The sequence below is a fragment of the Schistocerca nitens genome, chromosome 1 (assembly GCF_023898315.1).
Source record: "Schistocerca nitens isolate TAMUIC-IGC-003100 chromosome 1, iqSchNite1.1, whole genome shotgun sequence".
Taxonomy (NCBI): domain Eukaryota; kingdom Metazoa; phylum Arthropoda; class Insecta; order Orthoptera; family Acrididae; genus Schistocerca; species Schistocerca nitens.
Window position 1 is genome coordinate 562,061,670 of NC_064614.1, and position 25,312 is coordinate 562,086,981.

The following is a 25,312-nucleotide window of genomic DNA, read 5'->3' on the forward strand; positions in this document are numbered from 1 at the left end:
CCACATATCCACCAAGCGTAGCAATAATATGGCGTAGTCTCTGAATGAAATTACCCGAAACCTTTGACAACGTGTCTGGCGGAATGGCTTCACATGCAGATGAGATGTACTGCTTCAGCTGTTCAATTGTTTCTGGATTCTGGCGGTACACCTGGTCTTTCAAGTGTCCCCACAGAAAGAAGTCACAGGGGTTCATGTCTGGCGAATAGGGAGGCCAATCCACGCCGCCTCCTGTATGTTTCGGATAGCCCAAAGCAATCACACGATCATCGAAATATTCATTCAGGAAATTAAAGACGTCGGCCGTGCGATGTGGCCGGGCACCATCTTGCATAAACCACGAGGTGTTCGCAGTGTCGTCTAAGGCAGTTTGTACCGCCACAAATTCACGAAGAATGTCCAGATAGCGTGATGCAGTAATCGTTTCGGATCTGAAAAATGGGCCAATGATTCCTTTGGAAGAAATGGCGGCCCAGACCAGTACTTTTTGAGGATGCAGGGACGATGGGACTGCAACATGGGGCTTTTCGGTTCCCCATATGCGCCAGTTCTGTTTATCGACGAAGCCGTCCAGGTAAAAATAAGCTTCGTCAGTAAACCAAATGCTGCCCACATGCATATCGCCGTCATCAATCCTGTGCACTATATCGTTAGCGAATGTCTCTCGTGCAGCAATGGTAGCGGCGCTGAGGGGTTGCCGCGTTTGAATTTTGTATGGATAGAGGTGTAAACTCTGGCGCATGAGACGATACGTGGACGTTGGCGTCATTTGGACCGCAGCTGCAACACGGCGAACGGAAACCCGAGGCCGCTGTTGGATCACCTGCTGCACTAGCTGCGCGTTGCCCTCTGTGGTTGCCGTACGCGGTCGCCCTACCTTTCCAGCACGTTCATCCGTCACGTTCCCGGTCCGTTGAAATTTTTCAAACAGATCCTTTATTGTATCGCTTTTCGGTCCTTTGGTTACATTAAACCTCCGTTGAAAACTTCGTCTTGTTGCAACAACACTGTGTTCTAGGCGGTGGAATTCCAACACCAGAAAAATCCTCTGTTCTAAGGAATAAACCATGTTGTCTACAGCACACTTGCAAGTTGTGAACAGCACACGCTTACAGCAGAAAGACGACGTACAGAATGGCGCACCCACAGACTGCGTTGTCTTCTATATCTTTCACATCACTTGCAGCGCCATCTGTTGTTGAAAATTGTAACTACTGTAATTTCGAAAGTTTGTCCGCCTGAAAATGTACTGTTGTCCCAAGCATATTGCAACAAACGGTGTATTTCTATCGCTGCTCGTTTAGTTTTTATTGCCGTTTCAAATATACCGGTCATTTTTGAAACACCCTGTATCTTACTGATGATGAAAGCGGAATTGTCACACTACTTACAGTATTTAGACTTATTTTTAAGATGTCCAGTTGTTAATGATTTTTAACAGTTTTTATAAACTCGGTGGTTTTTCACTAACAATAAAAAAAGTCCTGGGTCCCGGGCTCCAACCTCGCCCCTCCTTAAATTTTGAATACAAATAATCAGCAATGGCGACCGAAGACTTCTGGCACAAGAAGTCACTCCCATTCCGGCAACGGCCTCTTCAAAGCGGGCGGAGGAGCGGTCAGGGGTTGAGGGCACTCCCTTGGACTTGGGGTACGAAAATGCCCCTATAATGGCGTCTGAGTCAGCAATGTCAGCGGCCTGAGGATGCAGAAGGCAATACAAGCCCCTGTAGTAAAGTCAAATATGGTGTATCCACATGAGATGTGGCCTGTATTTGGTGGCGGTGTGCAGCATCAAACGAGTCAGAAGACTGATGACTCAAAGAAAGGATAAAACAGTTCATTTGAATGAGAACACATGGGAGTATGATCCAGGGCAGCGTAGTTGTAGAGACATAAGTAATCTGCGAAAAAGACAAATTTTACGATGATTAATTCGAGGCGACGACAATAAGTGAATTATGACTTTAGAAGAGGAGACATTTCAGGTTACTTGGTGAATTTACTTTTGAGTTTCAGACGCTTTTTCACCTCGCTCTATGAGGAAGATTATGCCCATAGAACAGAGAAAGAAGCAGATTACAAAACTTGTACGAAACTTGTAAAGTCCGTCTCAACGTTTATTTACGTAACGGAATGAACATCTGAAATCAGCACTAGTGGATGCGAATGAAAGACTTGTTGGAAGACTTTTGTGAAAGTTCGGAGCATCTGTAAAGGAAACCACGTACAAGACGCTTATGTGAGCAGTTCTGCGATATTGTCCCGGCGTTTCGAGTCTCTAGTATGCAGGCTTGGGAGCAGCCATTGAAAACATTCAGACAAATGCCAGTAGGGTCGTCAAGTGTCGTAGGTATGACCCACACTAAAGTGTGCAGCGGTGTCAGGAGAATATAAATGAGAACATTTGTAACAAAGGTAACGTTGACGTTGATGATTAAATTTAGAAAATCGGTATTCGAAGAACACTTTGCTGCAGTTGTACAGTAGTATGGCTATCAATAAAGCACAGGGGTGGGGGGTTGATTTGGTGGAAGAGGCCAAACGGCCAAACAGCGAGATCATCGGTCTCATCGGATTAGAGAAGGATGGGGAAGGAAGTCGGCTGTGCCCTTTCGAAGGAACCATCCCGGCATTTGCCTGAGGTGATTTAGGGAAATCACGGTAAACCTAAATCAAGATGGCTGGACGTGAGATTGAACCGTCGTCCTCCCGAATGCGAGTCCAGTGTGCTAACCACTGCGCCACCTCACTCGGTGCTGCAGTCATGGCAGCTCCGTCGTATATCTCACGAAACCACGGTGAGAAAAGAGACGAGAGACTAGAACGCGTACCGAGACATGTAAATGTGTTTTTCACCTAGCTCTGTTTGCAAATGGAATAGCAAATACTAAGATAAAATATCCTCCCACACGCACTCTATGGAAGTCGTGGAGGGTGTTGAGAACTTGCTCCGTGAGAATTTTCTCTGTCGGGAACCTCGTTCTGAATACCAAGTTGAATGCAGCATACCGCTACGTACACGTGTGTAATGGAAGTGAAACATAATTTACATTCTCATTGTTGTTGAGTAAAGCGAGTTGAGTCTTCAATAATTAACGGGATATCGCGCACTGCGTCGTCCTTTTAGTCCTCGATAAGTCATTTTAACATAGATCGCGCGCGTTTTGTCACTTTACGACGAGAAGAGCACGGCAATTTGCTCGCCGAAATGGCGTACACCACATCGATATCATTCGGTCATACAACAACTGTAGTGAGTCAAAAAATATTGAAGATCAGTCTTGTAATGGTCACCAGCGGTGAACTACACCAGGCCATGTCCGTTAGCTAGAAATTATGGCTGGTAGGTAGCTACCTTGTGAAGCCCCGACCCCGCACGTACGAGGGGACCTCCGAACCAGCAGATCTCCACCGCGAGTTTTCCGACCGGAGTCAGGGATCACTGCTGACTTACGTCAGTCGTGAAGCAGCAGCGGGTGGGATGCCATCGTTACGCCCGTCTCACACGGAGCAAGGTTCGCTGGAAGTTTGCGAGATGGCGTGCATGCCTGCCGGCTTGCAGGGAAAGGAGCCGGCTATCTTCCATGCCGAAGCTCTCCCACGGTGAAAGATCGGCAGCTAGTTGTGTTGTGATCTGCTGCATGTTGTATCGAACGAAGATGGCTGCTTCAGGTACAGATGTTCAGAGCAAACTGGCATTATTAGCTCTTTTGGTGCTAAACGATGCAGAAATGCACGTTAATGGGAGAAGAAGAAAGGAAGAATGGATGAAAAACTGGATTAAGAGGAGAAACGCTGGAAAAGGTGCACTCTTCATGCTTCATAAAGAGTTGAGGTTAGTTCGCATAACACCTACTTTTGTTTGAAAAGTATCACCATTTCATTACTGTTTGATTTTATAAATATACCAATAATGACTGTTATTTTATAGGATAGAAGATCGTACATCCTTTGCAAATTTTATACGAATGGATGTATTGGTATTTTGCTTCAATCGCTTCCTTGGACCACTGCAGTGCCATTATTTAATAATTATAAGAACTTCCTAGCGCACCTCACAACAGCAGAAAAGCTGCTATCAACAAAGGCTTCCCGCCCAAGCTTTCCGCGTCTGACGTCACAAACGAAACGCCTCATGATTGGTCAACGCAGGTAGCATGCAGGGAACCTTGCAAGAAAAATAGCACCGGACCTATCCCGGAAATCTTGCAAGGTTCCCAGCAAGGTAGCCCGCTAGCAGACGACGGAGCCCGCAAGGTAGTCGTCGCGCGAGCCAGCAAGGAAACTTACAGCGAATCTTGCTCCGTGTGAGACGGGCTTTAGTCAGGCAGTGCCCTCGCCGACAGCTTCGTTTCCGTTTAGTTTCGTAGGCCCATGCTACTTGACTTCTATACGCTGTAACTGAAATAATTAGAACAACAATAGGAAAGCCGTGTCTTCTTAACGATGGTCATGGCTATCAGGAACACAGAAGATGTGAGAATGTAGGAATTTGTTATGCTTTAAGTTCGATCGGAGTAAGTGTCGAGGCCTTATAAAACCTGCAAATGACAGAATCGTGGCTGAACAGGGACATGAAAAGAGTCTACGAAGAAGACAGCACCTGTTTTCCAAATCTTTAAACAGGAATTTATGGATCTGGAAGATAAAGCTTTAAATTTTGTCGCAAATATATCAGATTATGAGAGCTCTAACTCTGCGTTGTGTAAAGCGAGAAGGGAAGCAATTGGGACATCCAACACACTGACGTTGGTTCGGAGATTCAATTGTGCGAAGACGTTTAGAAATTAGCTGAATATAACAGTTTTTTGAATACTGACGATGGGTCTCTTCCTGACGAAAATAGCTTCGTGTCTGGCTGTGACGAAGAGGAGAAAATGCTGTGTGGTAATCGAACTTTTCTTATGGAGGGAATCAACTCAAACGACTGTACACCATACACGTTGACATTGAAAGCACAGAAGAATAGACAAAGGAATTTCCGGTTTTATTTGATTATATCTCAGGCAAAAGTCAATATGCATATGAAAAACATTTTTGTGCATTGAAAAATAAGATGCCAGGGTGATCACCGAAAATTAACTTTGCAATGGCTACCATTAAATCTATGAAAACAGTCTTCACCGAAGCATCCCTTTCCAGTTTCAGTATTCACTTCAGCCAATGCTCCTGGAAGGAAGTACTGGAACTGGGATTAACGGGGGAATACCGGGATGGAGAAAAAATTTGATTGTATCGGCCCATGTGTGCTGTAATGGCACAGCTTCCTATCAATGCTGATAAAGCGTGGCTGATAATAATGGGGGAAATACTCAGTGGAGGAAAGACTACGAAATTTGCAGACTATAAGCTCAATCAACGGATGGAAAAATCCTAGTATAGCAACAAAAATGTGGAACGTGTTTTAACCAGCGTCATAGAGCCACGAATGCTGCCGAAGATTGTCACAAATAAATGGCTGGTTCAAATGGCTCGGAGCACTATGGGACTTAACATCTTAGGTCATCAGTCCCCTAGAACTTAGAACTACTTAAACCTAACTAACCTAAGGACATCACACAACACCCAGTCATCACGAGGCAGAGAAAATCCCTGACCCCGCCGGGAATCGAACCCGGGAACCCGGGCGTGGGAAGCGAGAACGCTACCGCACGACCACGAGCTGCGGACTTGTCACAAATATCCGAACGTATACTTCCCTATAAATAAGCAGAAGGGGGAAGCAGTAAATTCTATATTAAAACAAGATTTCACTGACCTGCCTCTTCAAAGAAAAAATTAGATACATATATATTGACAAAAGGTTAAAATTAAGGTGACCATCCGTCCCGTTTTTTGTCTGTCTGTCCCGAATTTTTTCAAAGGTAATCCAGGACACCTGTTTGTCCCGAAATTAACATTCATGACCCAATTTGTCCCGAAATTAACATTCATGACCCAATTTGTCCCGAATTAGACATTCATTGACCTGTATCGGTATATTTTATTATTAGTTTTAGTTATGGTGAGAAATTATTTGACAAGAGGGTACGACAAATTATCGAAACCGTTATCAAACTTTTTTACTGTGCAAACACGTGTTGGCCGCAGCTCTAACAGCTAATGGGCAGTTAGAGACCACGGCAACTGGAAAAAAGTCGCACTCGAACGCATTCGCGCGGTCGAAACGGTTCTAACCGTAACTCGAACAGAAGAAGGAAGAAATCTGCATATTTTCTGATAGCCATGGAAGAGGCAGAGGAGGTTTTATGGCAAACATGCAGACGAAATACAAAGTAACTCGAACAGACGAACAGTAATATACGCTCTCGTTGACTTTGGCGTCGCCAAATGTAAATGTGCTTTTCTTTGTAACAAATTTAATTGATATTTTGTATTTATTACATTTAATTGAAACCTTCTTCTCATATAATAAATAAATAAATAAATAAATAAATATAGCCTATTTTGCAAAATTTTTAATGTGTCCCGGATTTGGGCCTAGGAAATATGTTAATGTCCCGAATTTGAGTCTAGAAAATATGGTCATCTCATTAAAAGACATAAGGATATAAAGACTCGGTGGATTTAAACGGACGTTTAAAATCTCTGGCTTTCTTACAAAAAAAACTAAGCCAAAAATTCATAAAATAAGAAGTTTAACCCTTTGCTGCCGAATGCTATAGAAAGAAAAGAAGGTAAAAATGGAAAAAAATCATTTAAATATGCCTATGTACTACGTGCATATCGTATACGTGGATAAAATGTGAAAGGGTTTTCTTATAACAAAACCGTCGTGAAAGCCTCACCCACTGTTGCGTCTTCCTTTAACCTAAAATATTTGTGCTCGGAAAACACCAAGTTGAGGTCATTGGTCGCAAAATGTACGGTAGGAAAGCCAACAATAAACCCAAAGGAGAATGTTGTGTCTTATTTGTGTAATCACTCACATCACAAACGACTCTGGAGTAAATTTCTACTGAATGAAATATGATGAGATTACATTTCGTTTCAAGCGCAAAATACGACAAGAATTTGTGTACTGTTGCTCCTAAATAACAATAAATGACAACAGCTGCACCAGCAGGAGAATTGTGAGAAAACAGTCTCGTTTTATGTTAATGAAAGGCAGACTCGTGCGTCACGTATCAGAATACCTAAGCTCTGCAGTACTCACCGTGGTGGAGTAACCGAAACGTCATGCTTTACAAAGAGGTGACACAAGTCATGGGATAGCGATATGCACATATGCAGATGGCGGTAGTATCGCGTACTCAGGGTATAAAAGGGCAGTGCAGTTGCGCAGCTGTCATTTGTGCTCAGGTGATTCATGCGATAGCCGGCCGCGGTGGCCGTACGGTTCTAGGCGCTTCAGTCCGGAACCGCAGGACTGCTACGGTCGCAGTTTCGAATCCTACCTCGGGCATGGGTGTGTGTGACATCCTTAGGTTAGTTAGGTTCAAGTAGTTCTAAGTTCTAGGGGACTGATGACCTCAGATGTTAAGTCCCATAGTGCTCAGAGCCATTTGAGCCATTTTTGATTCATGCGATAAGGTTTCCGACGTGTTTATGGCCGCACGACGGGAACTAAGAGACTTCGAACGTGGAATGGTAGTTGGAGCAACGCGCATGGGACATTCCATTTCGGAAATCGTTAGGGAACTCAAACTTCCGCACTCCACCGTGTCAACCGTGTGCCGAGAAAACCACATTTGGGACATTACCTTTCACCACAGACAATGCAGTGGGCCACGTCCTTAGCTACCCAGAGCAGCGGGGCTTGCGTACAGTTGCCAGTGCTAACAGACGAACAACAATGTGTGAAATAACCGCAGAAATCAACGTGGGACAAAAGGCCAACTTATCTGTGAGGGCAGTGTGGCGAAATTTGGTGTTAAAGGGCCACGGTAGCAGTCGACCGAAACAATTGCCTCTGGCAAGAGCACGACATCGCCTGTAGCGCCTCTCCTGGTCTAGTGACAATACCGGTGAGATCTTAGACTGGAAAATCGTGGCCTGGTCAGGAGAACCCCAATTACAGATGGTAAGAGCTGATTATATGGTTCGAATGTAGCGCAGGCCCTCGAAGCCATGGGCCCAAGTTGTCAACAAGCTGCTGTGCAAGCTGGTGGTGGCTCCATAACGGTGTTGGCTGTGTTTACATGGATGGATGTTCTGCTACTTGGAGACTATCATGTTCCCAAACAATGATGGAATTATTATAGATGACAATGCGCCAGGTCACAGGGCCAGACTTGTTCGCGACTGGTTTGAAGAACTATCAGGACAGTTCGAGCGAATAATTCGGCCACCCACATTGCCCGACGGGAGTCCCATCGAACGTTTATGGGACACAATCAAGAGGACGGTTGGTGCACAAAATCCTGCACTGGGAACGGTTTCGCAGTTATGGGCATCTATAGAGGCAGCATGGCCCACTATGTTGAGTCCACGCCACATCGAGGTGCAGCACTGCGCCAGGAAGAAAGAAGTCCGACACGATATCTGGAGGTATCCCATGACTTTCGTCTCCTCAGTGTACAGCGTAAGCCACGCAGTAAGTAGACGTTTGCTGGATCGAACTCTGCGGCGAGATCTTATTCCCATACAATCTTTAACAGTCAATCACAGCACCTATTAAAGATCTGTGTCATTAAGTATATTTTTGAGATGATGTAAAAGTTATTGCAGTGTAAAGAAAATCAAAACATTTATTCAGATGTTACCTGAAAATTATATTTCAAGTAACTACATTTGTCGATGAAGGGAAGTTTTTGTATTGTTGTAATTAAACAAAGGAATTGCTTAAAAACAGGTCACGAACTGATCTTCACTGGCAGCATTTTTGCAGTATGGGTTTTTCAGTTATCATCTCCAAGACTGGGTTAATGCGGTTCTCCTTTTCTGTCAGTTGACGCCTGACCTCCTCACATCAGCGTAACTGCTGCATCCCGCATCATCGACGATTTCAATGTAATGAAAAAATCAAATGGCTCCAAGCACTATGGGACTTAACATCTGAGGTCATCAGTCCCCTAGACATAGAACTACTTAAACCTAACCTAAGGACATCACAGACATCCATGCCCGACTCAGGTTTCGAAACTGCGACCGTAGCAGGCGAGCGGGTCCGGACTGAAGCGCCTAGAACCGCTCGGTCACAGCGGCGGGCTCAATGTAATGAACCTTCAACAGTGGTAATACATGTGTTGGTTGCCCTGGCGTGTTCTGGCCCCTTCCTTTCACATCTGGGCAAGTGTGTAAGACAGTCATGTTACTTGTAAGTAAGCCACCCAAACTACATGATGTGTCAGAGCATAAAATTTGCTTTTCTTGTGGGTGTTACGATCCTTAAAACTGAAGAAACAGTAAATAATCGGTAGATACATTTAAGAATTATCAGTTATCATCACGTATCCCGTTGATACAGTATAATTGTATATTCGAGAGGTGTATGTTCTATCGGACACGTCTAAAACAAGACACCACTCAAATATATACATTTCTGTAAGAGTGCGACGGCTGCTTGACTTCGGTTCAGTGCGGATGCACCAATATCGTCTGAACTCCTAAGGAATCAATAATTTACGCATAGGGGGTTAACTGAGGGACGCTGCAGTGTAGTGTACGATGAGTTGTAAAGCTGAGTTTATCAGGGACTGTGTCCGGATGGCCGAAGGGGTTATGGCACCTGGGAAGTGGTACATCTGGGTTCGACTCCCGGCCCGGCACAAATTTTCAATTTTCGTCATTGCATTGGCACCATGCACTGTGCGGCTGCAAGTCACGAATTCCCACCCATCCTTTCCCTTTCTTTCCCCACTCTCTCTCATATAAACAGTAGAAATAGTTGTTTTAAGAGTACGGATATGTTGTGAAATGTTTGTTTACTCGATCGTTGAGTGTAGCGTACGAAAACAAATAACCTCAACAGTTTGTGAAACGACGAAATGCCGTGGATGATTCAGACGCATTTTCCGTATTTAGGCGGTTAACAGCCTTCCGTGGGAATTGTCAACTACAGCTGTCCGCTTGCCGCCCCAGCAGTCACCCGGTGCGATAAGAGACATGTGCCGTTATACACTGCTCTCAGCACAATGGTGTGCCGGCGCCAGCTGTCTCATGCACGAGCATCGCCATACCGCGGACTGGACTCGGCAAACGCTGCTATCATGAGCTCAGCTAGTAGAACGAGGCCGCTCGTAACACAGGGAAACGTTTGCCGCTTGTGAGCGTGCCGCTTGATGCCGCCGCCCTCTTATCATCAGTCTGAACTTAGTCATGTGCTCAAAATGGGAACAGCTTTCTGTTTAGGCAACGTGCTCTCTCTCCATTCTAGCCCGCGGCCATTACAAAATATTCAAAAGCCAGTACTTTGTCCTTACTAAATATCACATTTTCCAATAATAATAATATTATTATTATATTTATTATTTTTATAATAATAATTATTATTATTAGTACTAGTAGTAATAGTAGTACTGCATTGTCCTCGGGCACCTTTACGTAGTCCAGTGACGTAGGCAAAGGTTTTGGATTCAGAATCGGGAGAACCGAAGCTCAAATCCGCGTGTTGCCACACAAATTTACATTCTGCCGACAATGAAAACATTAGAAACGGAGCAGTAGGGCCGGCCGTGGTGGCCGAGCGGTTCTAGGTGCTTCAGTCCGGAACCGCGTGACTGCTATAGTCGCAGGTTCGAATCCTCCCTCGGGCATGGGTGTGTGCGATGTCCTTAGGTTAGTTAGGTTTAACTAGTTCTGACTTCTAGGGGACTGACGACCTCAGATGTTAAGTCCCACGGTGCTCAGAGCCATTTTTGGAGCAGTAGGACAGACAAGGACGCGAGAGGGAATTGTCTGTAGCTTACCTTTCTGAACTGTATGGCGTAGATGTCATTAAAGCATTTAGTGCCGCATAGAAAATCAGAATCGTTAGGCTACCGAAGTCTTAAGCAGAAAATCAGCTAAATGCCCACAAGTCATGACACGGATCACCTTCTGACCGTTACTGCAACTACACGTTCCGCTCACATCAATGTGACCACCGCCTATAGTCGACGTCAGCGTACACTATTACGGACGGCAGATGACAGCACTAGCTGTGTAGGGTATATAAAGCGTGTCTGGGGGACGGGGAAAACAGTGCAGTCGTTGTCGCAGCGCGAAAACGGAGCGATTTATCTAACGTCCAAATGGGCATGATCACTAGATTTCGGGCCAAAGGTGAAAGCATATTCGAAACGTTAAGTTTGTAAACCATTCGCATGTCGCCGTACTTAAAGTAAACCGCCCGGGACAAAATGGTGCAATCCAAAACAGGTGCCGAGGCGCTGCGGAGAAGTGTACGTGGGAACAGTCGAGAAACTGTTGAACAGTGAACCAAACAGCTATCAACAGCGTCTCCGCAATGACTGTCCAGCGAACGTTGCTGCATACGGGAGTCCGCAACAGCCGCCTGGTTCGTGCACCCATGCTGACTGCTGCTTATCGGCAACTAAGGCCGGAATTTGCACGCTATTACTGCGACTGGACGTCCACTGAGGGATGACAGTTGGCTTTCTCAAATAAATCACGCTTAATGATGAATCGGACAGATCGTCGTTGGCGGCTACGGCGTGAAACGTCTGAAGCAAACAACCTGAAACAGTCGTTAAGGTTCCAGGTGGCAGGGCATTCCCTGGGTGCTCTCGTCATTCTACAAGGCACAAAGGATCAACACGAGTATGCACCTATTCCTGGGCACCATTTCCGCCCCTACATGAAGTTTTCCACTGCACGGTGGCATCTAACAGCAGGACAACGCAACGTGTCACACAGTTCGCGGTGACCGAGCTTGATTCGAAGAGCACGAAAATGAATTTCCCGTACTGTCCTGGCCACCAAACCTCCGGGATTGAAACCATATTGAGAGTCTATGAGAGCACCTTTATCCGGAAGTTCGCGCCATGAATCCTCAACCGAGAAACCTAGTGCAGCTGGCCATTGCGGTGATTCGGCATATCTCCGCATCCTTTTCAGTACATTCCAGACCCTCATTGACTCTCTTCCCGCACGTCTCGCAGAGATCCACGCTGCTAAAGGTGCTTGTTCGAGCTTCTGGCAAATAATATTGTCATCCCACGGAAGTTTTCATCCAGTTCGTTCAAATGGAGAGCGACGTCAGGCAATAAAACTAGCTTCCATAGGCACTGTTTGATCTACAAGACTTCTCATTCGGAAATATTTCAGCCTCTATTCTCAAAGCAAAGAAGTTTGACAGAGTTTTTTTCTACAAGGCAACCACCTCACTGTCGTGTTTTAAGGGAGATAACTCGATACAGATTCTACCTCTTCTAGGAAAGACTTCAACTAATGGTGTTTGTATGCACTACACAGAATGAAACCGACAACAGAAATTACAAGCTTTATCACACAGGTCACATGAGCTGATTTTGCACGAAGTGCTCTCCGATGCGATGAAGAACGCAATGTATTGTCAAGGGTTTGGCAACAAGACTGCTTTCTCATTCTGAGTTTACTCTTTCAAGGAAACCTGTACATTTGTTACATATATTTAACCCCCGGCTGTTCGGTACATTAGAGCACAGACAGAGGAAGGTTGTACTAATCAGCTGAAATGAAGTGTATCCATTGGAAGATATTTAATGCCTCTCAAAAAACTTTGAAACGTAGATTCGTTGGGGGCTATTGATTACCAAGTAAACTTAGTTGCTTTTTGTTGTTAACTGGTTTGATAAATTACAAAGAATATCTTCTACGCGATGCGCCGCTGCATTTGCTAAAAGAGTAACTGCTTTACATTATTCGGTTTCATAAAGGAACAGTTCTTCAGCTCTTTACGTGGTCACCGACACTGAACGACTTTCATTGTTTGGTGATTTCATTGGCAACTCGCTTACTTATTTTTGTAATGCCATAATTTTCCTGAACAAGTTTCTCCGAAGTATTAAAACAAAGCCTACGTTTCAGTGCATCGAGCTCATGTTCATGTACCTTGTCCTTGAATTGATCAAACTGTGCACTTCGCTTTTTTTCGTAGTGGCGATGAGTATTGTATTCAAAAGAATAGCAATAGCTTCGTTACTGGTAACACTTGTTGGTCGGTTTTGTAGCGGGTCTTTGAATTTCGCCGCGCTACATTCGTTCCCTCAGAAAAAAATATCCCATCGCAGCGGTATGAGCGCCAGACGGCAGAGAAAATACCAAAATTTTAACCTTTTTTTGTTTTTCTATCCGTTTTCAATTGTCTCTTGATAGCCGTAGCTTAAGGCAGACGTGAGCTGATTAAGACGAATAAACTTATTAATGTGTAGACATTGTGGAAGTTATTATGAAATTCGGAGGATGGAGAGAAGCAACTAAAATAAATTGTATTTAAGAGCAAGACGGTTTTGTGCACATTATAAATTCCTGGACAATGAAACTTACTGCAAGATTTCGGAGCCGACTTTTCACCCAGAAATGAAGGAGACGCCGCAAGAAAGAAGACAAGTTAACCTGGTAAAGGATGATTTATCTACGCCACTTCCCCCTGTCAGTTACATTCTGTTATTCTCTGTTCCTTTTCAAAAATTTTGTAGTGGAAATTGGTTTAACTTTTGCTCAAAAACGCCACAAGAACAACCCCAACAATAGATTTTCTGTAATACGAAGTCCGATTAGCTTTTCATTCTTTCCTTTTTTCACGGTCTCTCTTTTCACATTTATTTTTTTTTATTAACTAATACAACTGGCTCCCGCGACAGGACGCAATTTTCGGATGTGTCGTTTTTGAGCAAATTTGAAACTTTACTTTGTATTTTTTCCCAACAGAGAATAACAAAAAATCCTGAAGTTTAAATGGTAACGAAAACACCAACTTTATTGTACCTAAGCAAATGATTATACAACAATATTGTAAAGAATTTTCGTAACTAATTCAATCTGTTTTTCTTTTCATGGCATATATTGATGCAAAAACTGTTATTTTGAGACCTTTTGGTGATTATCCGATGGAGATGTATTAAGAAAATCCATATTTGGACGAATACGATTTACGCAGAAGTGATTGACCAGCCGCTGCAGGACAGAAAATTTAATGGTGAGTCACACAATTATGTTTCATTCAAACATTCAATAGCCAACTGCAGAATCCATTTTTCCCTTTCCACGCATCCTGTAGTTTTCTTCTAGATTTTTCCAAAATTATCTATCTCTATTGTAGTTTGTGGTAATTATAGTATTGTTGTAACTGCATATGAAGATCGTGAATTTGACCGCCAAACAGTCATTTGTTATGAAAAATTTTGTCCGCCCTGCTGCATCTTTCTCAACCATTGTTTGCAATAGAGCAATCATTTACATTGACGAGAAAATATTTCAACCTAAATTTGAGTCAAATCTTTATTAGTCAGACTTATATTATTCCCTTTTTGACTTACTATTATACATCCTATTACAATGGAACGCGGTAAGGTAGAGATAGTTTCGGCAGATGAGTTAAGTGAAGTAGATTCATCTTTCAACCAACAAGAAAGTCCGCGTTTCCCTCCATGGACGAGTTCACAGATCAATGCAATGATTTTGCCTCAAACTCGCAACATTTGTGATAATACACAGATGGCGACTTTAAATGACGAAATGTGGAATGGACGCGAGACTAGACCGTCAGCGCCATTGTTAACATCAATGTCAGAACCGAATATGAGACAAATTCAGCAATGTGACACAAACCGGACACAGGAAACTGACAAACTGGACCGACTATTAGAGTTATTTACAAACATGAAACGAGACGTTAGTCAGAAAATTGACATATTAAACCATACTATGACCGAAAATTTTGAACGAACGACAAAACAGATGACAGAATTAAATAACACCACTCAACAGCTCAGCCAGCGATTTGAGACACTGTCCGATCGAGTCACTAAACAGGAAGAAACCTTGGTTACATTCACACACGAAACAAAAAACAATATCAACCGATGTGAGACTCAGTTAACTCAAATAGTTAATGTGCAGCAGGAAGTGAACACTCGTGTGGAAGAGCTAGCTCAGGCCCACACTTCAGCTAGCTCCACCCAAGAAAAGCTGACTGAAGAAGTGGGAAATATTACCCAACAGCTCACAATGGTAGTTCTTGAACAAACCCACCTCAAAGAAAAGATAGAAAAATTAGAAGACCGAGCGGACCTCGCGTCACTAAACAACGACACCAACATTGCCGAAAGAATTGTACATGAATGTAAATTGTGTGACGACTATCTGGACAAAAAACTTGAAACAATTACACAGGACATACTTTCAAAAACAAAGACACATGTTAAAGACGGGCCAAAAACTACAGAAGACGAAGTGACAAAATTACGAGACAATGTTGTGCCGTGTTTGGCGATTGGTGCAAACGCATCGCTAGGAAACGACAAAACAGCTAAAACCATGGCTAATGACACAGACAGAACACCTATTGTGAAATCACCTATTTCCAATCAAAATTACAATGTGCCGCCTTCTTTTCCACCAAACGAGCAATATTACGGTACGACGCCTAGAGTAGCAAGTGACACAAACCACGTCAATACAGTTATGCCAACCGGCATGGCCGATGACACGTTTGTAAGACATGGGCATTTCCAGACATTTTCCAGTGAGGACAAGCACAAAGTCCACCCTATTGTGTTTATTAGATCATTTGACGGTGTTTTTCCACGTAGTTGGTCAGAAGTCGATAAAATCAGATACGTCACCAATCTCATGAGAGGACGAGCAGCTTTTTCAAACAAACTGTATGTAAATATATTTATTAATTGTGTACAAAGGATCCAAACTGTAATAGTTGTATTTAGTATATAGATTTAGAAAGTAAGATAATCCCCTATGAATGCACGTGGCCTTTCCTAAGAAAATATGTATAATTGACATTTAGGTATATCTATTCTGTTTGCTAGCCTGCCACGCTAAATGTTTTAGCGTGACAGTCGAGGGGGCGATGTAGCGGGACTTTGAATTTCGCCGCGCTACATTCGTTCCCTCAGAAAAAAATATCCCATCGCAGCGGTATGAGCGCCAGACGGCAGAGAAAATACCAAAATTTTAACCTTTTTTTGTTTTTCTATCCGTTTTCAATTGTCTCTTGATAGCCGTAGCTTAAGGCAGACGTGAGCTGATTAAGACGAATAAACTTATTAATGTGTAGACATTGTGGAAGTTATTATGAAATTCGGAGGATGGAGAGAAGCAACTAAAATAAATTGTATTTAAGAGCAAGACGGTTTTGTGCACATTATAAATTCCTGGACAATGAAACTTACTGCAAGATTTCGGAGCCGACTTTTCACCCAGAAATGAAGGAGACGCCGCAAGAAAGAAGACAAGTTAACCTGGTAAAGGATGATTTATCTACGCCACTTCCCCCTGTCAGTTACATTCTGTTATTCTCTGTTCCTTTTCAAAAATTTTGTAGTGGAAATTGGTTTAACTTTTGCTCAAAAACGCCACAAGAACCACCCCAACAATAGATTTTCTGTAATACGAAGTCCGATTAGCTTTTCATTCTTTCCTTTTTTCACGGTCTCTCTTTTCACATTTTTTTTTATTAACTAATACAGTTTGCTGCCTTTCTCTACAACGAAACATTCACAAATGGTTCAAATGGCTCTGAGCACTATGGGACTTAACATCTGAGGTCATCAGTCCCCTAGAACTTAGGACTACTTAAACGTAACTAACCTAAGGACATCACACACAGGCAGGATTCGAACCTGCGACCGTAGCAGTCGCGCGGTTCCGGAATGAAGCGCCTAGAACCGCTCGGCCACCACGGCCGGCGAAACATACACAGACCACGCAATATTTAAGATATGATATTCAGTATCTACTTTTCTCTTTTTAGCCTCAAGGAACATATAGCACACGTATTCGACAGCAAAAAAGCTTTATATAACAACAACACAGCTATAAAGTCACAGCAGTAGGCAGAGCGGTCCTGGTGACATCTTCGTTATTTATGAATAAGTAAAGACAGTGCTCATAGCGAACTCTCTTTAAACGAGCGGGAAGAAACGCGCGCTATTGAAAACGTTCACTCAAGAGCGGTCCGGATGAAATCCCTTTGCGGGACGGATGTGGCCCGCGGGCCGTGTTTCGCGTACATTGTCATTGTCACTGTGAGGCAAAATAGCAGTGATTCGTGTTTGGAGCCATTGGCTTGGAGAGGGCCGTACGCAGCGAAGAGTGTTGACTGGACCATTCAGTTCGCCGACAGAACATCCACTGTGCAGACTGCGGTGGACGCACGAACAACAACGTCGCTGATGTGTCGATCAACAAGATGTAGTGTTTTGCGACGAGTCCCAGCTTCAAACTGTTCTGTAGAGATGGCAACATTGTTACCAGAGGAGGTCGTGATATCCGCAGTCGGGGCGGCATAGACGGCAAATGCTGTGTGCAATGGATCGACTCGTAGTTGCGGAGGGCGATCTATACTATACCCGCCATATCAGGGAGGTTACATATATCAAAGTATTCCACATCCATGAACGATGTCTACCTACTATAATTTGTAGCGCAAACGCCCGACCACAACTGGAGTGGAAGTTTTCTTCGAAGAACGGTAGATACCACTGTTTTCCTGGCCTGCGGGTTCGCCACCGAATACGTCCAGAATGGTGGGCCACCAGTAACTTCCGTTTACGTTTCGCGGACTCGCGTAGAACCGGTGTTGAGGAAGATTCTCCGGAAACAGACCTCGGTCCCCTGTCTCCACGCCACGACCAGCAGGGCGTTTGATCTCGAAACGCGAGTCTATTTTCTAAACCGTTGCGCCATCTTTCTCGGTTCTAACTGTTCCAGTCCTCACACAGTTTAATTTGCGTAATGATTGCGACACTGCGTGAATATGTAAACACGTTGAAAATTTTTCGAAATAAACAATAAATTGATAAAAGTGCAGTGGTGACTCGATGGTCTTTACACAAACCCGGCAACATACACAGGTTATTTACTTGCTCTCTAGCTTAACGATTCTAGCTCGATATGTAAATTAGATAGTATTGGCAACAGGGAAATGTCATTTAAATTCGAAGATTTCCAAGACTGTATAAATTAACAGTTTCGGAGCAGCTTTTGGTCAATATATATTCATCTTTTGCTATTATTATTATTATTATTATTATTATTATTATTGAGAGTTAGGAGTGAATTCTATGGGGAAGATTTTAATTTTACGGCTCTAGGATATTAATTTTACGACACACGCTGACATAGGAACGAACTGGCTGTTTCGTACAAAAGCAGGAAATTATCTGATAGTTCTAGACAAGCGTATCTGTGGAATTCGCTCCATATATCATAAATTATCTGTTGGTGGCAGCTATGCTTAATATTTTACTCCTACGCTTCACAGAAGTACGCTCGTGGGTCTCTATAGCTGCTTTGCACATGGCATTTAGCCAACGCCTCAGTTTTTTTACTCCTTGTCTTATACATCTATAGCCAATGTAATTCTTTTGGCATTTAAAGCTATAACAGCATTGCGTTATTTCGTGTTTATGGGTCTTATTTAAAAACATTCAACTACATCTAATTAAAAATAAAACTGTCACCTGCTTCAGTCAGTTTTTTATATTACTGACATCGCATTTTGAGTACTTACCCGCTGATATTTAGATGGGCACTGTAGTCTATTACATTACTGGTTATGTGTATGTACTGATTTTTTCGGAATGCAAACAATACTCTATACTATATTTAATATTGCCAGAACACTAGAAGCTTTTAGACCGTATAGCAGGAGGACAATTTTCCGTGGATAACAACATATGCAATAGAGTGACGCGTGAACATTGGCAAATTTTCTAATTACAATGACTACGGACTTAAATATAAATAGCCAGGCATGCCGAAAACTGGTATTTAGATAATCACCGAAAACTTTATATAACGTATTGTAAGTTTTTTTCTCTCTGTGAGAGCAAGAACTAATAGTATCTGCAACGAGTGTAAGAAAATGACCCGTTTATCTTTCTACTTGAAGATGATCCGAACACCACTGAACTTTCGACAACCTTTTGTTTCTCCCTTTGATAATGATCTGTCGTTTCCCTGCATTTTCACTAGTGTTAGGAAACATACAATTGGTAGTGCTTTACACGAGAAATAATAATGTAAAGTATTGAAGAAGTGAACCACCAAATACTCATTATTTCCCTAGGTCTAATTCTGTGACTTTATTACTGCACTCTGCCTCTCAAATTTTTGCTTGTTCTCCTCCTACATTAGCTTTGAATTGTTTTTTTTTTATGTCATTAAGTTCCGAGAATCATTGCGCTGATTTGATGTCTGGTTTGTGGGGCGCTCAAATGCGCGGTCATCAGTGCCCGTACGAAGTCCCAATATTTACACGTCCAATTTTTTTCACAATCCAATCTAGCCACTGTCACGAATGATGATTATGACGAAATAATCAGGACAACACAAACACCTAGCCCCCGGACAGAGAAAATCCCCAACCCGGCCGGGAATCGGTCCCGCGCCCCGTAATCCAGAAGCAGAATCATTGAACTGTAACTGACGAAGGCAATTTTAATTTCGTAATTTTACTCACGTTATATTTAAGGATTTTCTGTAAAAGTTAAAAATTCTGAAACACTCTGGCGTTGCGACGAGTAACCTCACAGAAACTTGTCAGCATTTCTACAGAGGATGCGTGAGACACAGGCAATCAAATCGTCCTTACCCAAAACGAAACAACTTATTTTCAGAAGTCACTCATATATGTCTCAGATCATGACTTTGGTCTCATACTATGGAGGAAAAAGTGCTTCATAAATTTCAATGTTTTTGAGTACTGGAATCCCCTGACAGAACAGTAAGGTGAATTACTGTATCTGTAATTGAAGCTTACAGAATAGACAATCACCAGATGGAAACTGTAAGTTGAAAAACAATGTTGAGATCATAAATTGGAGAACTGGTTTCACTGTAGTCTCTCTGAGGAATTGAAAGACTTGTAGTATGATTCATTATACTGGAAGTTTGAGAAAAAAACCACAGCGTAATTAAGTTTAATTTATGTTTTGAAAATACAGCCATAACCCAGTAGCTCAATAAAGACGACGACCTCTTTTCCACAGCGGAAAACAAATGACGCAAATGGCACTGAAGATGTGTGTGCTATGTCTCGAATACTTAAGGATTACAACGTCTGTGTTACGAACGAACGCTGTGCATTGTGTTCACAAATTCGCCATGCCTTTCCAGGCCAACAATTAGTGCCTCTTATTCACAAATATCACGGCCAACATCAGAGCTTATCAGACAACTGACGCTTTATCTGACGGGTTTCCCTCCCGTAATTTCTGTGTCAAATGAAGTAATGGACATTTCCTAATTGGTTGTACTCTGAGATAAATAGCTAATCTATAATTAGTCTTAGATTCTAAATTCAATGTGCTTTCAGCTTTTTCCACTGTTTCCTTAACTTCAAGTAGTTGTAAGGTAAATTACTTTGAAAATGTGCGAGAATAACATCAATTTGACTTCAGTCTTAGAAATGTTTTTCGGTTGATACAATAATAATAATAATAATAATAATAATAATAATAATAAACATATAGCCGCGTATTTTGACACTGCAATCTGACGTGGATCAAGGTGCCATTCGGTACCTGCTGAAATCGAGAAGTATCGTTCTGAGGTTCATGTTCTTAGCGCAGCTTTCTTTAACACTGCGTTACGTTTTCGATATTGACCAGAGAAGCACAGTTTTGTCAGTATTTCTGCTGCTCACTCAACTCTCAGCTGCCAACGTAGAGGAGGAAGAGGATCCGGTACTAATAAATAATGTCTGTATCTGAATAACTAATTTTTTTAACCTGAAATGTTGCAAACCACATATTTGTAAAAGGAGGCATGAAAATTGTTAGTCATCGTAAAAATTAATGTCAGTGACATAATACAAAGCCGGTCTAGAGTTGTGGAAAGTGAAGTGAAATAATCTAATGCAGCAACGCCCTTGTAAAAAATAAAATTTCAGTCATAAAAATATTATCTAAAACTACAGAAAACTTTTTTCGTTATTTGTTGAAAGCAGATAAGAACTAACAAGATCGAAAGGTTCACGAAGAGATGGTGAATAATATTTGAGCTGGGCGAAACCCAAGTGTAGAATTATAAGCGACGAAAGAACGTATAAAGTTTAAGTTCTAAATTCCAGGCATAGGTTAATGGTGAGCATCGGTTGAAATTGAGGTAACGCCTGTCGGTAGTCATTGTTATTTACCAGTTATAAATAAATGCGTTATTTGCTGTACGTAAAGTCACCATTTTCAAAACTCCCAGTATTTTATAACTTCTCATTATAAGAATCATATGTAAATCCTGTCTTCTTGTTCTGTTTATTAGAAACTGCCAGTAGATTTTAAACTGTACAGCAAAACCAGTAAGTTATTCTTCAAACCGATCACTTAAATTTTATGTGTGTTTCCTTGAAACGATGGTACCAGATAGGTTAACTGCAACTACACTTCACTTTGTAACAGCAGCCACAAAGCTATTTTTAATGTATTTGTTTTCTAATCTTTTTAGCTAACTATACTCAGTTTACTGTTTTCATTTTTTGTTGTCAAGCGTGTCGTATTTGCAAATTTGGAATCGTTTCAGCCTTAAGCCTCCGGCATTTAAAAGCTTTCTGTATTGACTCCCGAAGCCACGAAAGTAGATTCTCTTACTTGACAGTCTAGAACGGGTTTTACGTTCATTCTTCTGCGTTGTTACAGTATGCTCTTCGTCTTCTCTCATTTAGTCGAAGTTGTCTTTTTTTCCCTTTGCGAATGACACGCTGCACTTAATAATTGTATGCAGTTACCGTGTTATCTGTCAAAGTCCGGCACTTTGGGAATCGAGGTTACAGTACACAGCAGTCAACGTAATATTCTTGACTATATTCATTTGCATATGGAGATGTCCGAAATAACAAATAACATCTCCACATATAGTTCAGGCTAACCGGCCTGACCTCCTCCCCCGTGCCGATGCACACGCATTGCCCGAACTCTTACGGGACTCGGTAAGATTGGTTCAAATGGCTCTGAGCACTATGGGACTTACCATCTATGGTCACCAGTCCCCTAGAACTTAGAACTACCTAAACCTAACTAACCTAAGGACAGCACACAACACCTAGTCATCACGAGGCAGAGTAAATCCCTGACCCCGCCGGGAATCGAACCCGGGAACCCGGGCGCGGGAAGCGAGAACGCTACCGCACGACCACGAGCTGTGGACTCGGTAAGATTGTCTGCCGCGAGTTATGAGTAGTGGGCAGGGGCACTACGAATGTAGTGTGTGGACATACAGTTGGGAATGCGGGTCTCACGGGGAGCGTGCAAGGGATAAATCCCTGTAGTCCCACTATCCTCTGTGCCCTCGGTGGCTCAGATGGATAGAGCTCTGCTACGCAAGCAGGAGATCCCGGGTTCGAGTCTCTGTCGGGGCACACATTTCAATCGTCCCCTTTGATGTATATCAACGCCTGTCGACAGCGTAGGGTCTTGATTTAATTATCATATTCATTTCCGTCCGAACCACAATGAACGCCAGATTCGAAATCTGCTTCTGAAATTGCCAGTTAGGGATGGGAAGACGAGACATGTCATTTCGAGCTGCAGATTCTCCTCGCAGCTGTTTATCAACACTGACATTGCGCTCTCGACGACTTTCGGTGTTCCCTACGCCAGTCACGTGACGGGTCTTCGTTACTGTGACGTCGACATCGTCAGCCTAGTGACTATTGGTTGTGGACTGAACAGCGGTTGGCACTAAACTGGATCCTTCTCTAATACCCAAGTCCGACTTCTACACCACTCGCTGAGCTGAAATAAAGATGTTTTGGCATCACATAGATACACTAATGCTAATCAAATTATGTATGTACGAAAACGGCAATCGTGGAGTTGGAAATGGCTCACAGAGGACTGAAGATGATCATTGGTTTATTTGGATTGAAAATCTTCAGAATACTGTAACACAACTAAGAGGATTCGATGCTTAAAATTATATAACTACCGATGGAGTTAGGTAAGCTACAAAGATACATGTTTTGGAGGAAGGCATATTCTTTTGGGAGTAATTTAGATTTACGTTGTACCAACGACCCATAGCGGAGTCACACAACTGGCACAGAGTATCTACAGGACGACGACTTAATTATAGTATGTAATGATATATACAAACCTTCATTGTGGATCACTTTATTAGTGGAAACCGGATAAAGGTTATCCTTCACACAGACGGAAAAACATAATGGGGTATACTGGTCGAATTTCGCTGCTCTCCGGAGTTGCGGTGGCTTTACTGGTTTTCTCATCAGATATCGTCTACTCTACCTGACGAACTCGTGGCTCCCATCATTGCCCTGACACATCACTCTAAACTTCAATTAAATATCGAACAGATAATACCACTCGTATTACAATCTCTTTATTATTTAAAAAAGGATGATATACTTCAACCGTCATTCTCAACCAGTATCTATTAGTAAAACGATATCAGAATCCATACAATAGTTCCTGAGGATAGCCACAAAATAGAGACCTGAAAACGCGGCAGGGAACTGTAATTCATAACACGCATGGATATGTCTCTCATTTTCTCAACAGGAGCTCAGAGCGGAACATCTCGTTGTTGCACTAGCGACCATGGCCACGATTTTACACGGACCCTTAGGCAGCATTCGAAATTTCAGAAGCTGTACCTTTAACAACTGAGAAAGGTCCATATTTAATACCGATTTGGGACGGTCAGTTAAAGAGAACAGAAAACTCGGCATCTGACACAGTACAATATGTATCAGCTCGCTAGCGGCGATCCTCAAGTTTGCTCGCTGCACCCATGGGATTCGCCCGAGGCACCCATCAACTTCTAAAATATTACTGGAATATTGTGATTTTGCTTTTACATTCCTTTGGAAGAATTTCCGCGCTGAAAGAAAATGCTTTACAGTAGGACCTATGCAGAGACAATTCGTCTATTTACAATATGCTTTCACTAACATTCAGAATATGCAGCACTAGTCTGGAGAACGAATGCCAGTCGTACTGCGAGCGGCAGAGTGCAGCTGGGCGCAGAGCGCGGTACTCACTGAGGCGCCTTCTGGAGCAGCTTGCAGATGGCGGAGTAGTTCTGCGAGGCGGGGATGCTGAGCATCTGGATGCAGAGCTCGGGCTCCCAGCGCGACAGGTCGGCGCCGCGGCGCAGGTCGGCCAGCAGCTGCTGGCTGCTGCTCGCCCTCCGCAGGCCGCGCGCGCCGCCCCCGCAGCCGCCCCCGCCGCGGCCGCGCCTGCTCTTCTCCACCGCGTGCGTCCACAGCTCCTGCGAGCTCATCCCGCGGGGACCTGCACAGCAGAGCGCCAACACTACAACACACGCCGGTCTCCACATCTCTGACAGGCAGCACTGGGCTAGAATAAACAACTCAGTGTGGTAGTATTCCAGCAACTACCGAAGACTTCCTGCGCGATCGCTTTGAGATGTGTACTGAAATCTGAAAAAGTAATCAACGATTTATGTATCAAAATACAACTACTGCGTTGAAGTTTCTGGTAGATTAAAACTGTGTGCCGGACCGAGACTCGAACTCGAGACCTTTGCCTTTCGCGGGCAAGTGCTCTACCATCTGAGCTAGCAAAGCACGACTCACGCCCCGTCCTCACAGCTTTAATTCCGCCAGCACCTCGTCTCCTACCTTCCAAACTTCACAGAAGCTCTCCTGCGAATCTGCGGAATTAAAGCTGTGAGGACGGGGCGTGAGTCGTGCTTTGGTAGCTCAGATGGTGCCGGCACGGTAGCTCAGCGTGTTCGGTCAGAGGGTTTAGCTGCCCTCTGTAATAAAAAACTGAGTGAACGGATCAACGAACAACATGAACGAGTGTCATCCGACGCCCGCCACGAAAAAAAGTCAACGAACCATATAGAACAAAATGAGATAAAAAAAGATGGTAGAGCTCTTGCCCGCGAAAGGCAAAGGTCCCGAGTTCGAGTCTCGGTCCGGCACAGTTTTAATCTGTCAGGAAGTTTCACATTAGCGCACTCTCCGCTGCAGAGTGAAAATATCTTTCCGGAATTATTGCGTTGGTTGCAGAATTAATGAATTACTAAATTTTAATTACGTTAGCTGTGAAGTGACCTAATTTGATACTTTGTAAAGATGTAAGAACTGTGGTAATTATGTTTATAGCGTTTTAAATAGATGTAAATGTGTGTTTCTTGCAGCTAGGTTTTTCTTGAGATCCAAGCTGAAAGTGTTTCCGCTTATATACAAGGGGGCGGTCTAATGAAAAGGAGACAGA

The 25,312-nt window shown here is 43.1% G+C and overlaps 1 protein-coding gene across 1 annotated transcript in view; it reads right to left on the bottom strand.

Moving 5' to 3' along the window:
- The window catches only part of LOC126254673 (inverted formin-2-like), a 467,725-nt gene extending 443,456 nt beyond the window's left edge, over positions 1-24,269 (bottom strand). Inside the window, exon 1 of the mRNA XM_049955332.1 lies at positions 24,106-24,269. Within this exon, the coding sequence (XP_049811289.1) occupies positions 24,106-24,170 (65 nt within the window). The 5' untranslated portion in view covers positions 24,171-24,269. The remainder of the gene's footprint in view (positions 1-24,105) is intronic.
- Between the last annotated feature and the right edge of the window lie 1,043 nt (positions 24,270-25,312).